The following is a 13,146-nucleotide window of genomic DNA, read 5'->3' on the forward strand; positions in this document are numbered from 1 at the left end:
TTACAACAAGGGAGCAAAGACCAGCAGGAGGGGGGCTCACAGCTCTTGTTTTGCAGACAGTGGAGAAACAGTTTCTGTTGGTATTTTGATAGAGAGAGTGCATTGGAGTTTGAATTTTTTTCTGTGTGTGGTGGGATAGGGATGTACCCCTTCAAGTTCCAGGGCTGCTGCGAGGCTCTGGGTCAAGCCATTATTGCTTATTGCTACCTTTCCTGCTGCCTGCTCAGATCAGGTTTCTGGGAGTGGTGCAGTAGGGAACTTGACTTGGATGGTGGCTGGAGGAGAGCCTGCTGGCCCCTACAAAAAGCCAACCATGAACATGTTCGTGAACAGAGCCATGTCCGTGGTTGTTCGTGAGTCCCTGTTTGTGGATGGCAACGAACAACAAACATCATGTTCGGGTTTTTTTTCTGTTTGTGCCCATCTCTACTCAGGACAGTGTACATCATTTCCTTCTCTTCCATTGTAGCCTAACATAAAACTAGCTAGGTAAGCTAGACTGGCTAAGAGAGAATGACTGACAAGGTCAACCAGTTTATTCCACAGCAGAATGGAGATTTGAACTTCAGTCTTCCAGATCGTAGTCCAACACAGCAACACTGCCATAAAATTCCCTGGAGGTATTTTTAGCCTTCCCCACTCCCCTTTAGTGATAAGCTACGACAAAGACCCATTCCACATGGCACACTTTAAGCTGGCATTTCTGAGTATTCATGCTGATCAGTGCTGAATCAGCTTAAGCTCCCAGCATTATACACTGAATGATGTTGAAGCAATTTGGCATCTGCTTTTTTATTCCAGATGTCTATCACTATCAGGAAATGGGATGGACATTGTACTTAAAGGAGTAGAATGCATGGACATCACAACACTGCATCTCTCCCCTATTTAAAAAAGAGAGAATGGATGCTTGGTTGCTCGGTATATGTTTTGGGCTTCTCCTAAACCCAAAAAGTCAGTCAGATGATAAAAATGTAATTTGCGGGCTCAGTTTGCAAGGTTATGAATTTGCAGTCTTGATTTCACAATACAGCCATAGCAGGGCCTTTTTTGAAGGGGAATGCTCCAGAATGCCATTCTAGCAGCTCTAGAATCTGTCCGCGTGATTCCTTCCTCCTTCAGCCCTGCGGGTTCTGCAGAGGAGGTTTAGCTGCTTTGAGTTCATTCTGCTTTTTTTTCATTTGTGAGAGAGAGAGAGAGAGTGCAAACAGAGCTGCTGGGGCCAGCTCTCCAGAGGAGGCTTAGCTGCTTTGAGTTCATTCTGCTTTTTTCCCATTCCTCTGTGAATGAGAGAGAGAAAGAGAGAAAGAGAGAGAGAGAGAGAGAGAGCTGGGCTCTGGCAGGGGCTCTGCAGAGGAGGCTTAGCTGCTTTGAGTTCATTCTGCTTTTTTTCCATTCGTGAGTGAAAGAGAGAGAGAGAGAGAGAGAGCAAGCAGAGCTTCTGGGGACGGCTCTCCAGAGGAGGTTTAGCTCCTTTGAGTTCATTCTGCTTTTTTCCATTCCTCTGTGAGTGAGAGAGAGAGAGAGAGAGAGAGAGAGAGAGATGGCTTGGCAGGGGCTCTGCAGAGGAGGTTTTTAGCTGCTTTGAGTTCATTCTGGGTTTTTTTTCATTTGTGAGAGAGCGAGAGAGAGTGCAAACAGAACTGCTGGGGCTGGCTCTCCAGAGGAGGTTAAGCTGCTTTGAGTTCATTCTTTGTTTTCAGGGGGGGTGGGGCTGCATGTGTGTGTGTGTGTGAATGCTTGTGTGCATGCTGCTTTGAGTTCATTCTGCTTTCATTTCATTCAGGGGTTTCTGTGTATGTGTGTGCTATTTTGAGTTCATTCTGTTTTATTTTCATTTGGGGTGGGTGCTGTGTGTGTATGTGTGCTGCTTTGAGATCATTCTGCTTTCTTTTCATGGGGGAGTGGGAGCTGTGTGTATGTGTGTGTGCTGCTTTGAATTCATTCTGCTTTCTTTTCATGGAGGTGTGGGGGCTGTGGGGGCTGTGTGTGTGCTGCTTTGAGTTCATTCTGCTTCCTTTTCATGGGGGTGGGTGGCATTGTGCATGTGTGTGTTTATGAGTGTGTTGCTTTCATTCTTTTGTTGACTGAAGTTGACATTGTTATGGTTCCCACAGCTTTTGAATGCAGATTGGTTCTGTGTTAGTTAAATATATCAGTTATGGTTATTTGTATTAGTTAAAATATCACTTGCGGTTATTCCAATTTTATGCTAGGAATGGATAGCTGTGTCCAAGTCACAGAAGGCTTTCATCAATATATTCATCAGTATATAGGTATTCTTATGTCTTAATAGCTGTAATTCAAATGGTTCTCCCTACCCTCAGCTGATTAACATCACTGAAATTGCAGTGGACATATGGGTGTTAAGGAAGTTTTTATGAATATTGTTTGTCTGGGACATTGGAATATTTATGAGCATTTCACAATGTATAGATCTAATGCAACTAAAGTTGAGTATCTAATTTTGAATTGCTCCAGTAAAGCAAAACCCTCCCTGAAAATTTGAAAATTCAATATTCATTAGATTAGGAATTTCAGACTCTGTGGAATTTTGAAAAAGAGTTTTGGATTTTTTTTTCTACGCTGGCAGAGGGAATCTGTTAGAATTTAGATTTGTGAGATGGGTTTTGGATTTTTAGAGACCCCTTCTTTCTTTCATATTTTAAAATATCATTCCAAAGAAAAGAAATGTTTGGGAAAGGGAATGGAAGATTTCACTTTTTGTAGAGGATACAGAAAGGAAAAAAACCTCTCTCATAATAGTGTAATTTCCCAAGCTTACTAACATTTATCTCGTCGTAATGCAGTGTGCTGGGTTCCAGGAAGTGGCATCACATTTCTGGGAGCATGTGATAATACAGAGTTCCACCACCTCTTTTCCCAGAAAAAAAGCCCTGCATATGAGAAATGATGCTGCAGTGCTATGACCCATCCCTCGTTTTAAAAAAATAAATAAAGAGGGAGGATGTGGACAGCTGGGTTTCTATTGGGTGGCCAACCAGTGCACAGGAAAGGAAAGGGGCAGAGGAGAAGCAGTACAGGACTAAGAGTTCTGTGCACATATATGATGCGTCAGTAGTGACTCAACAGTGGCTTTTTAAAAAGTCACCTCATCTGCACAGGGAAAGCTCAATTCTACATCTCATGCCTCCTTTTCTTGTGCAGAACTCTGGAGACTGAAAGTAGCAGAATGGAATCTGAATTGCCATAAACTGACAATGCAGAAAAGACCAAATTTTCTAAGCAGGTAAGTTAGAAATCAGTGCAGTGCATGCTCACTCCAAGTACATAAATCTATACACATCCAGTCTCTGCTAAGGCCAATTAGTACCATAATGTGCTCCAAATTTGGCTTCTACTTTAGCTGTGGGCTGAAAGAATAAAATAATGTTTGGGGTCTGTTTAGCTGAGGTGGAGGGCGTAGGCAATTGTTGATGTTATTGCTTGAGCCTTTGTCACCTGTGGTTGCTGAATGCTCACAAGGACACAGCAAAAGAAAGTGGAAAGACCTTTAATACAAGGCAAGAGCAGAACTTCTTCACTCCTCTGCTGGTCTACAGCCTATTCAAAATATCTTTCAACATAGTACATCATGCAATATGCATCAATCAATCCCTTTCCTTATATTATACAACTTTTTAAATATATTTATGTATACAATTAAAGGAAAGGATATTCAAGTGCTGTTCGTACAATATTTCTATGTTTTGAGGAACAGGGGTGTCGCTTCCAGATTTCTGCTAATTACATCTTCTGATGCTCTACATCTTCGGTTCCCCAATGCAAGGGAGGGTTATCTACAAAACAGTTTCTCAGAAGTGCATCTTTATAAAGGGTGTAGGGTTGTAGTAAATGAAACTATTCAGGATGGTGCTTTTATAAATGAAATAGGGTTGTAGTTTTTGTGCGGTTTATTGTATATATTATCTTGTTTTTAACTCCATTGTTTTCTACTTTTGTAATCCAGTCTTACTGCATTATTTGCTGTATGTGTCATGCTGTTCTTAAGGCACTGTTTTTAATTTTGGAATCCACCTTGAGTCTCAGTGAGAAAGGCAAATGTAACAGAGTAAACAGTTTCTGATCATTTAAGCAGAACAAAGCTATGATTTGCAAGGAATCACCTGCCCCAGTTTTCCTTAAAGTCAGATGCTAAATTAGAACTTTCGCTGCAAATGAAAAACAGTTTTTCAACATCCTAATTCTGAGGCCTCTTTTCCATTCTCCTGGTTATACCTCATACTCTTCCTTCACCTTTCCCCCATGGAAATACTTTTTGCTGTTAGAATGATTCTGTTGATACCACATGTTCCTTTTGAGATTTCTGAGTGAAGGCCTTTAGATTCTTATCAAGCACCAATTCTGAAATGATGTATAGCTCCTGATCTATTTAAGCAAGGGCAGGTAATCTTTAAATTCAGTGCACTGAATAAATGAAGACTGCCATCCATAGCTGTGGAAAGCAAGGCCTGCATGATACAAATTTTACAGTTCCTTGTCAATCTACAGACACCTTGCAAAACACAATTGGGCAGAGTCATTAAAGTATTATTTCTGCTCTGCCTAGGTGGGTGACAACAACCATTCAACTCATAGAACAAATAACAGGCATGTCATTTCAAATGTGGGAGTGGGGGAGGTGGGGAGGCAGGCACTCACTTCCTGCAACAGTGTGCCATGATGCTCCATTTACAGTTCCATCTTCCTTCTGGAAGTCCTCTGTGTGGCAAACTCTCCTCCGGGCATCTGTCATTAGTCGGTGAGTGGACGCATAGGAATATGCCAGCCATCGAAAAACATGATCATCTGGGGTAGGTGTGTGCTCCTGTGTTTTCCATGTTGACCGGACCATATCATAGGGATAGGCAACAACCAGTTCTCCTCCCTGTAAGTTGCCCCCAAGCACAAATGGATTTTTTTCCATCCATGCTATTACTGCTCGTGTTTCGACTGCCACCTAGAGGAAAAAAAGAAAAATAAAGACACCATAGAATGAATGGGGAAGTCATCATAGAATAACTGTCCCATCAAAGTTAAAAAATGACTCTCTCTCTCTTTTTTTGCATTAGGAATGAAAGAAAGTTCCCTATTTCATTTTTATTATCATTCTTCTGGACAGTTTTGGCTCCCTACAGTTTGTTCTGTAGATCTGTTTGCATTGTGTACATATGTTGTACATTTTTTAAATGAAATGTTTGGCATATATACATGCAATGCACAAAACTTACATATATAATACAATTCATAATATTTATTGAAACACACAAATACACACATTTTATGGGAAGACTTCACTGCAAATAAACAAAATGGATAAAAATATTTTGAAAATCATAGATATGATTTCCATGCGAAGAAACAAAATCAAAATGGGGATTTGGGAAGCAAAATGGCATGGATGATTCATATCTCACATATGAACCCCTAGAAACCCAGTCCATCTGTTAAAGACTGTTTTTTCTTGCCTTATTGAATAAACTGGCACTACAGAGCTAAGTTCTTTCAATAAGAGACATTAAAAACTCAAAGATGCAGAGGAGTTAGCCGTGTTAGTCTGTAGTAGCAAAATCAAAAAGGTGCTACTGGACTCTTTTTGATTAAAAACTCAAGAAGCTAATGAAGTTACACTAACAGTGCAATCCTAAACAGAATTATTCTGGTCTAAGCCCACTGATATTAGTGGGCTTAGACTGGCATAACTTTTTTTAGGATTGCAGTATTAATCTGAGATAGAATTTATATAGTCCCATCTCTGCTCTGATTAGCTTCTTCAGTCACATGCCTCTGCTGAATTTGCCCAAGCAGCAGTTCCTGGTCATTTTATGGATGGCACTGTAACTCTCACCAATCCCAGACTGTTGAGTTCACTTGTGGCTATGGTCACACAGATAGCATAGGGGAAGTTAAAGCTGGGATCATATCAGTAGGAAGGCACTGTCTCCTGGCTCTCTAACATCTCTACTAGAGACCACTGGTGCTTTATACCCACCTATGAGTGATGTTCACAAAGTCAACACTATAAAACAGGTAGCCCTGTCCCTTGCTCTGAGTAGATAATGAAGGAACACAGAGCAAACCCTTCAAACTCTACTTTGAAGTTAACCATGATTTGTGTTAAAATTGGTGCAGATGTTATACTATTTTTATTTCTAAAAAGAGAAGGGAAAAGAAATTCACACACAAGGAGGGGTAATGGAGATAAAAGTGGGTCCAAGTGCCTGATGGCCACTCTATATCTTTTAGCCATGGTTAGGAAATTCTCTGAACATTATGCATGGACAGGGCCATAATATCAAGCATTTAACCACAGTCTTCACCAGCACAGTGTCTCTAGTAGTTGGTATGTGATGTTCACAAAGGGTTACTTGCAGTCATGTGTGATCATTTCCTTCACAAAGTCACCATATCAGACCTCATCTACCCAAAAGAAAAACAAAAGAAGTGCTTCCCTACATTTTGCAGACTTATAATCCAAAGGCAGCCAGAATACATTAATGCCTTCACATTACTGTGGTTTCAAATAAGAAATTGAATAGTAAGCAGCCTGAAAAAGATAATATCCACTGAAATTAATGTCTTTTACAAACAATAATGCCATGTTGGCTGAAGAAATATCTCTTGTAAGCTGGATTTATATCAGTGTTCTCCCTTTATCTCATCTTAGATTGAGGATGCTGAACCACTGGAACAAATATTCTGTGTTTAAACAGAACATGCAGAAATGAGGAAATATTGTTCCACTGTTGATTAAATGTAACTTACAAACAATTGAAGCATATTACTCTGCAATATTATGATTAGATGATTCTTTAAAGTTATTTTTTCAAGTAGAAATTTTTCAATCAGAATCCTTTGTAAACTAATCTGAAGTCTAGAATTCAAAGGATAAGAGGCAAGGGAGAAAACCAAATACAAATTACTGACCATTCATTGATCAAAGCCCTTTACTTCAGCGTAAGCAGCTGTAAGAGCTGCAGACTCATTCTCAATGAAATAAGTGGATGACTCCCAGTAATATAAATGATCAACATTACCATTATTAATTTTTAATGCAGGCCAAGTATTGTCAAGAGCTCCATTTAACTTGTCCTGCATTAAGTTTCTGAGGAAAGAAGTAGGCTGGTCTTAACCTACTTCTTAAAAGCGTACTGGGCTTAATAACCAGAGAAGGTGTTTTTCCTTTGTCTTTATTTTTTAAATTGTTTCTACTCACTGTAGCATTTTCAGACAAGTACCAATCTGGGATTGGTATGTGATGATTAGGGACCTTCCTTTGAACTTTCCTCCGATCTTCAGCTTCCCAAAGCAGAGTATTTAAATCTGGGAAATTATTGTTAATATCAATGCCATCTTGAGTCCACCGTCCTAAAGACCAGCCTCCTAATTCTGAGCCCTGTAAGGTAATTTTCAAATTACTGGGTACATTCTTTACAATAGCACAATTAATGATGTTACAGAGGCATGCAAACTCTATGCACCTTGGATAGAAATCAAATCTTCCACTTAATTTAGGCCTTTGTTGGTTTAAAACGGGGGAAAAAATCTTCAACAATCTTCTATTTCCAAATTCTGTTTATTGTTTTCAAAATCACCATTCAACAATCTGTTTCAAAATGAACAGACTGAAACAGGTAGTCTATTGAGGTGATTATAAATGTTTTTATCTGGCATGAAAAAGAAATCAAAACAGACTTCTGATGAATATCTGGTGAGGAAATTGCAAAGTCTAGGTGCTACAACAGAAAAGGTCATATTTTTGATAATCAAGTACCTGTCTTATGAATGTGTGGACACTCAAAAAGGGGCATTAGCAGAAGATCTAAAGGCATGAGCAGGTTTGTATATTACAGGTGGTCCCAGACCACCTGTTACGGTCTCCAAAAGTGTAGGACCCACAAAGACTTCCAGGGGGCATCTCATTCCTTTCTCATTTATTTCCTATTTCTCTTCCCTGAAAGCCCTTATAACCTCTCCCCCTTTCCTACTTCCTTCTCTGTTTCTCACCCCCCAGTCAACCTATTTTATCTGTCCCCCATCTCCAGATTTCTCCCCTTCCCTCTCCCTCATAGCCTCTCACAGGGAAAAGTCTAGCCTAGTTGCATGGTGGAAAATCTGCCATGACTGGCAGGAAGCAACTTATTTTCCTCTGTATCCCTCTCTCTACACAATTTCTGTCTCCTTGGCAGGCCCCTTATGTCCCACACTTTCATTGTTTCCATCTCTTCTTCCTACCACTAACTAACCTACCTTTTAACTGTCCTCAATCTGTCCTCAATCTTCTGCTATATTTATTATTTATGTCATTTATATTCACTTTTCTTCACAACAGGGACCAACAGCAACTTGCATCATTCTCCTGTCCTCCATTTTTTCCTCACAGCAACCCTGTGAGACTGAGAGTGTGTGTCTGGCCGAAAGTCACCCAATAACCTTCCACTGCAGAGTAGGGATTTGAACCTGGGTCTCCTAAATCCTAATCTGAAACTGTAACCATTTTACAGCACTGACAACTGTGAGGTGGCTACTCTTAAACAAGCAAGCAGCTGGGTCTGGATGCATCATGGGGTTTGGTGGTTCCAAGCTGTCCAGACCTTGCTACATGGCATGCCCCAAATATGTCCTCTCACCCTGCCTTTTAGTGACAGAAACCAAGGCTTGAATGCTGGAAATACAGCATTACAGTTACCTAGAAATAGCCACTGAGGGTGTTTCTTAAAGCTGTAGGTGATGCTGCTATCATTTTGGAGGGTTTTAACTCCCATGTATTTTTTAAGCTTTCAGCCTTTCCTGCAAACCTGAGGCTTTTCTCAGATTTGTAGAAAGATCTGTTTTGTATATCCATGGATTTAAGTATCCACAGAAGAGGTCATGCTGAGAATTAGATATATTGATTGTAAGAATCAGTGCTTTGAATTGTGTTTGGAAACAAAACTGGTAGGCAGTAAAGATCTTAGTTCTTTGGCCACTGCATTTTGAACAATTTGAATTTTTCACATCTGAAATAACCTAACCTAGACATTATGAAAATGTGTACAATAATAGCAAGATCCCACATCCTGATGTCACTGTAATGCACATTTCCCTGCCCCCACTTGCAACTAGAGATGGGCACAAACAGAAAAAAATAAACAAACATGATGTTCGTTGTTCATTGCCATCCATGAACAGGGACTCATGAACAACCACAAACATGGCCCTATTCACGAACATGTTCATGGTTGGCTGTTTGTGGGGGCCAGCAGGCTCTCCTCCAACCATCATCCAAGTTTGGTCAAGATCCCTACTGCACCACTCCCAGAAACCTGACCTGAGCAGGCAGCAGGAAAGATACCAATAATAAATAATAGCTTGGCCCCAGAGCCTGGCAGCAGCCCTGGAACTTGAAGGGGTAGATCCCTATCCCACCACACACAAAGAAAATTCAAGCTCCAATGCACTTTCTCTATCGAAATGCTAACAGCAACTGTTTCTCCCTCTCCACTGTCTGCAAACTAAGCCAGAGCTGGGAGCCCCCCTCCCCCCTGGTCTTTGCTCCCTTGTAACAAATTTGGAGCTCCACAATTGAAAGGAAGACCTACCTATCAAGCTACATTGGGCTTAGATTGGGGTTTCCAGGGCAGCAGCAGGAGTTCAGACAGATTTCAGACAATCCCTGCCTAAGTTGCCAAGGGAATTGATTGCAGGTGCCAGACTGTCTGGCTTGATGAACAGCAAGGAACAACAACGAACGAGGCTTGCAACGACCACCTGTTCATTTAGAATGGGGCCTCATGAACAGCTTGTTTGCGAACAGCAGATTGGGCTGTTCGTGGCTTTTTTTTTGTTCGTATTGCTGTTCATGCCCATCTCTACTTGCAACCACCAGTAATGAGGATTGTCAGCAGTGCAATATACATCATAAGGGCACCAGGAGGACATGTGGTATACTGGATTTGATGGAACAGAGGGAGAAGGTGGATTCAACACAGGCTGTTGTTTTGAAGCAATTCCGTTTTCTCTCTGAAATGTATTTCTGCCCACGGTAAGTCCATGTCCGAAGATTATGATTAAATAGATGAGAGTAAAAAGACTGAAGCTGATTAATATGATAATCCATATATAAAAAGAGACAGTATAGTTGTCTTAAAGGAGAGAATGCTCTGATGCCACAAAACCATTGTTGCTTATAGACAGCCTAAGTTATTAACTTAATTACAACTTGGAGAGAAATAAATTCAATATCACTTCAGTGTTTAAAAAAATATATCTTTCTTAAGACTTCCTCTTAATAGCTTCTTTGGACCACTCTTTTAAATTGCACAATATCCTACTAAGGCATTTTAGCTCTAAAGAAATGTTGATGCTTTGACCAAACTGTCAAGTTAAGTGAATTACTGGAAGGAAACCAAATCTAATCAGTAATGGGTATATCAAAACGGAGTTTTAAGAAAATCTCACAGAATTACAAAATCCAGTGAATACACAACTTTCAAAATTTGGATTTTGATATGGACATTCTACTAAAAAATGTGACATGGCTTTTTGAAACTAAAGCTGGACATCAAAAACTCATTTTATTTTTGGTTTTGGATAAATGAATGAAAGTTGAATGCAATTTGAAAAATTTACCAATCTTTTGCATATCATCTATCAGATAGACCCACTAAACTCTCAAATGTAGTAAAATACAGAAAGCTAACTATAAAATTCTATCTAAGGCTGTTAGTGGTCAGACCTGCTCTCACATTATTAAGAAGGCTTATGAATGTGGAATATCCTAAGTTCCTCTCCTCATGTCCTTTTAGACCAAGCAGGCTGCCTGGCTAAAATGGAAAACTACTGGAATGTATGAGACTAGCTTCAGCCCCCACCACAGAGTTAATCTTGTCATCTACCTTCCTGATCTTTCTTGATCCAATTTCCCTACCTGAATCACTCATGGACTAATGAGCCTCACCCATCCAGTCATCAGGAGCAATCAGTTATTTTTCACACCTTTAGTTCCTCTCAGGAAGGTACAATCAAGCCTTCCCAGTCCTATTGTCTCCATTCTGGAAACAACAATCAAACTATTGTCTTTGGGAGCAAGATGTCAGTTTTGCCTCAGGATACATTTTGCTCTTTAATTAGGCTGTCCTGTTATGTGCTCAGTGTGTTCTGAGATCTCTCACCCATGCACCCTCAAACTGCATGTCTGAGTCCCCTTTCATGAGATGCTGGCCGTCCATGCTGCTCCTCCATGAAAATTTCGCTCTCAAACCTCTCCTGAAACTGGTAAATATAACCCAACCCTTGAACTTCTATTCTCACTTTCCTCAATGTTTACCTAGTTAGCTCTCTTTGTGCGCTGTGTGTATTTTATGCCATTGATCTTTGTTATTTTATAAATTAAAAAACCCTTTTTGTTGAACATCTGCCTATTTATTTACAGAGTTCTCTAGAGGAAGGGACCCTTGTATACATAGTCAAAAACATCCTTATGTTACCCCTCCTCTTGCAAGCTTCTCCTTGTTGCTAATTCCCCCAATTTACAAGGAGACCTCATTGGGTAACAAGGCACACAGTCATATACTTTCATAATAAGTTACTGCAGGTGAGCTAAAGTATCATGTTCTGTGTGTCAGATATTGCCAAATATCTGAAGCCTATTTATTACCACCTTATCCCCAATTGAAACAATGCCAAAAATATGTGATTACTTTGCTCAAATTGTTACCCTTGCCTCTTCCATGTCTCCTTTCTCCTCTTCTGCCATGTTGGTCTCTAAGATGCTACTGCACTCAAATCACACTGTTCTACTGCAGACCAACACTGCTACCTACCTAAAACTGTTACCATGGAATAGGGGAAACTCAGTTCAGGATTGCACTATAAATATAATACAAACATATGTGTTCCATCAAATATGCAAATATATACAAAAAGATACAACCCAAATGGTTATAAAGAGCATGATCAAACTAGTACACAAAATTACAACAATACTGTAAAATTTCACAGAGCAGTTTATGTCAGTACTTTAAGCAGAATGGAACTCAGCCTAAGCAAAGTTTGATGAGCATGGGGAAGAATGTTTGCTTCTTATTATTTTTCATGGTTTATTTTGAGGCCCTTTTCTCCACCTCCAATACTTAGCATGAGCATCAAGAAAACATGGCAGAGAAGTCAGCGGAGTATCACACAGCTGTGGATATGGCAGGCTGCTCTTCAGTCACAAGTTCCAGCCGAGGGATCTGCTGCTGCTTCTCTGACATGCCCTCACTTTGCCAACATAGCAAAGTGCAGAAGCAGCTCCCTGGGGGTGGGCAGGCAGCCCGCCAGACACAGGGCACCCTGGAAGAGAGCAACAGCTGCCCGCCCCAAATGGTCTTTGGGGACCCTCGCATCTGGCAGGCTTGTGCCTGGAAGAAGTATGCTGCTGCTGGCTTCCTCCAGCTCTTCAGAAAACGAGGGGAGCCTAAAGCTGGCAGGTGGCTCTCACAGAGAAGGGAAGGAGTCTCCTACACTTCCCAGGTAAATTTGTGTCGACCGGCCGCATGAAACTCATCTCTTGTGGTTTGGCTCCTACTGCATTACAGTAGTCTAGTCTTGATGATACTGTAGTATGAATCTAGGTGGCCAGATCAGCTCTGTCAATGTAGGGGGCCATCTTCCAAGCAAGTCTGAGTTGGGAGAAGGCCTTTTTTTGTAGTTCCATTTACTTGCTTCTCTAGTAGCAGTGCTGGATCCAGTATATACCCTAGGCTCCTTACTGGGTCTGCAAGGGTCAACTGAATCTCATCAAAAGTGGGAAGCACAGTGTCCTTCAAGATCTCTGCCTTTCCAACCAGCTTCACTCCCATCTCATCTGGGTTCAGTTTAATTTGTTTGCCTTCAATCAACTGACCACAGCTGTGAGAGAACAGCTCAACTGCATCACCAGGGGATTTGGATAAAGAGATATATTGATAGTATCCAATGCCACAGCTATGAATTATTTTTCCGAAAGGCTACACATAGAAGTTGAATAACATGGGGAATAAGACTGCATCCTTTGGAACCCTGTACAATAATTTCAGACTGGAGATAGCTGGTCTCCAACAGCAACTCTTTGAGTTCAGTCCATGAGTAATGATTTAAAATAGTCCAAGGCAAATCCCTTGATATCTACTTTTGCCTCCATGT

General features: G+C 40.7%; 1 protein-coding gene across 1 annotated transcript in view; it reads right to left on the reverse strand.

Annotated features, from left to right (window-relative positions):
* Positions 1–13,146, reverse strand: part of CPXM2 (carboxypeptidase X, M14 family member 2) — a 148,135-nt gene that overhangs the window by 24,435 nt on the left and 110,554 nt on the right. The window contains exons 10-11 of the mRNA XM_054983055.1: positions 7,217–7,396; positions 4,663–4,960 (exon numbers count right to left, since the gene is read on the reverse strand). Coding sequence (XP_054839030.1) covers positions 4,663–4,960; positions 7,217–7,396 — 478 coding nt within the window. The remainder of the gene's footprint in view (positions 1–4,662; positions 4,961–7,216; positions 7,397–13,146) is intronic.

The sequence above is a fragment of the Eublepharis macularius genome, chromosome 6, assembly GCF_028583425.1.
Source record: "Eublepharis macularius isolate TG4126 chromosome 6, MPM_Emac_v1.0, whole genome shotgun sequence".
NCBI classification, from domain to species: Eukaryota; Metazoa; Chordata; class Lepidosauria; order Squamata; family Eublepharidae; genus Eublepharis; species Eublepharis macularius.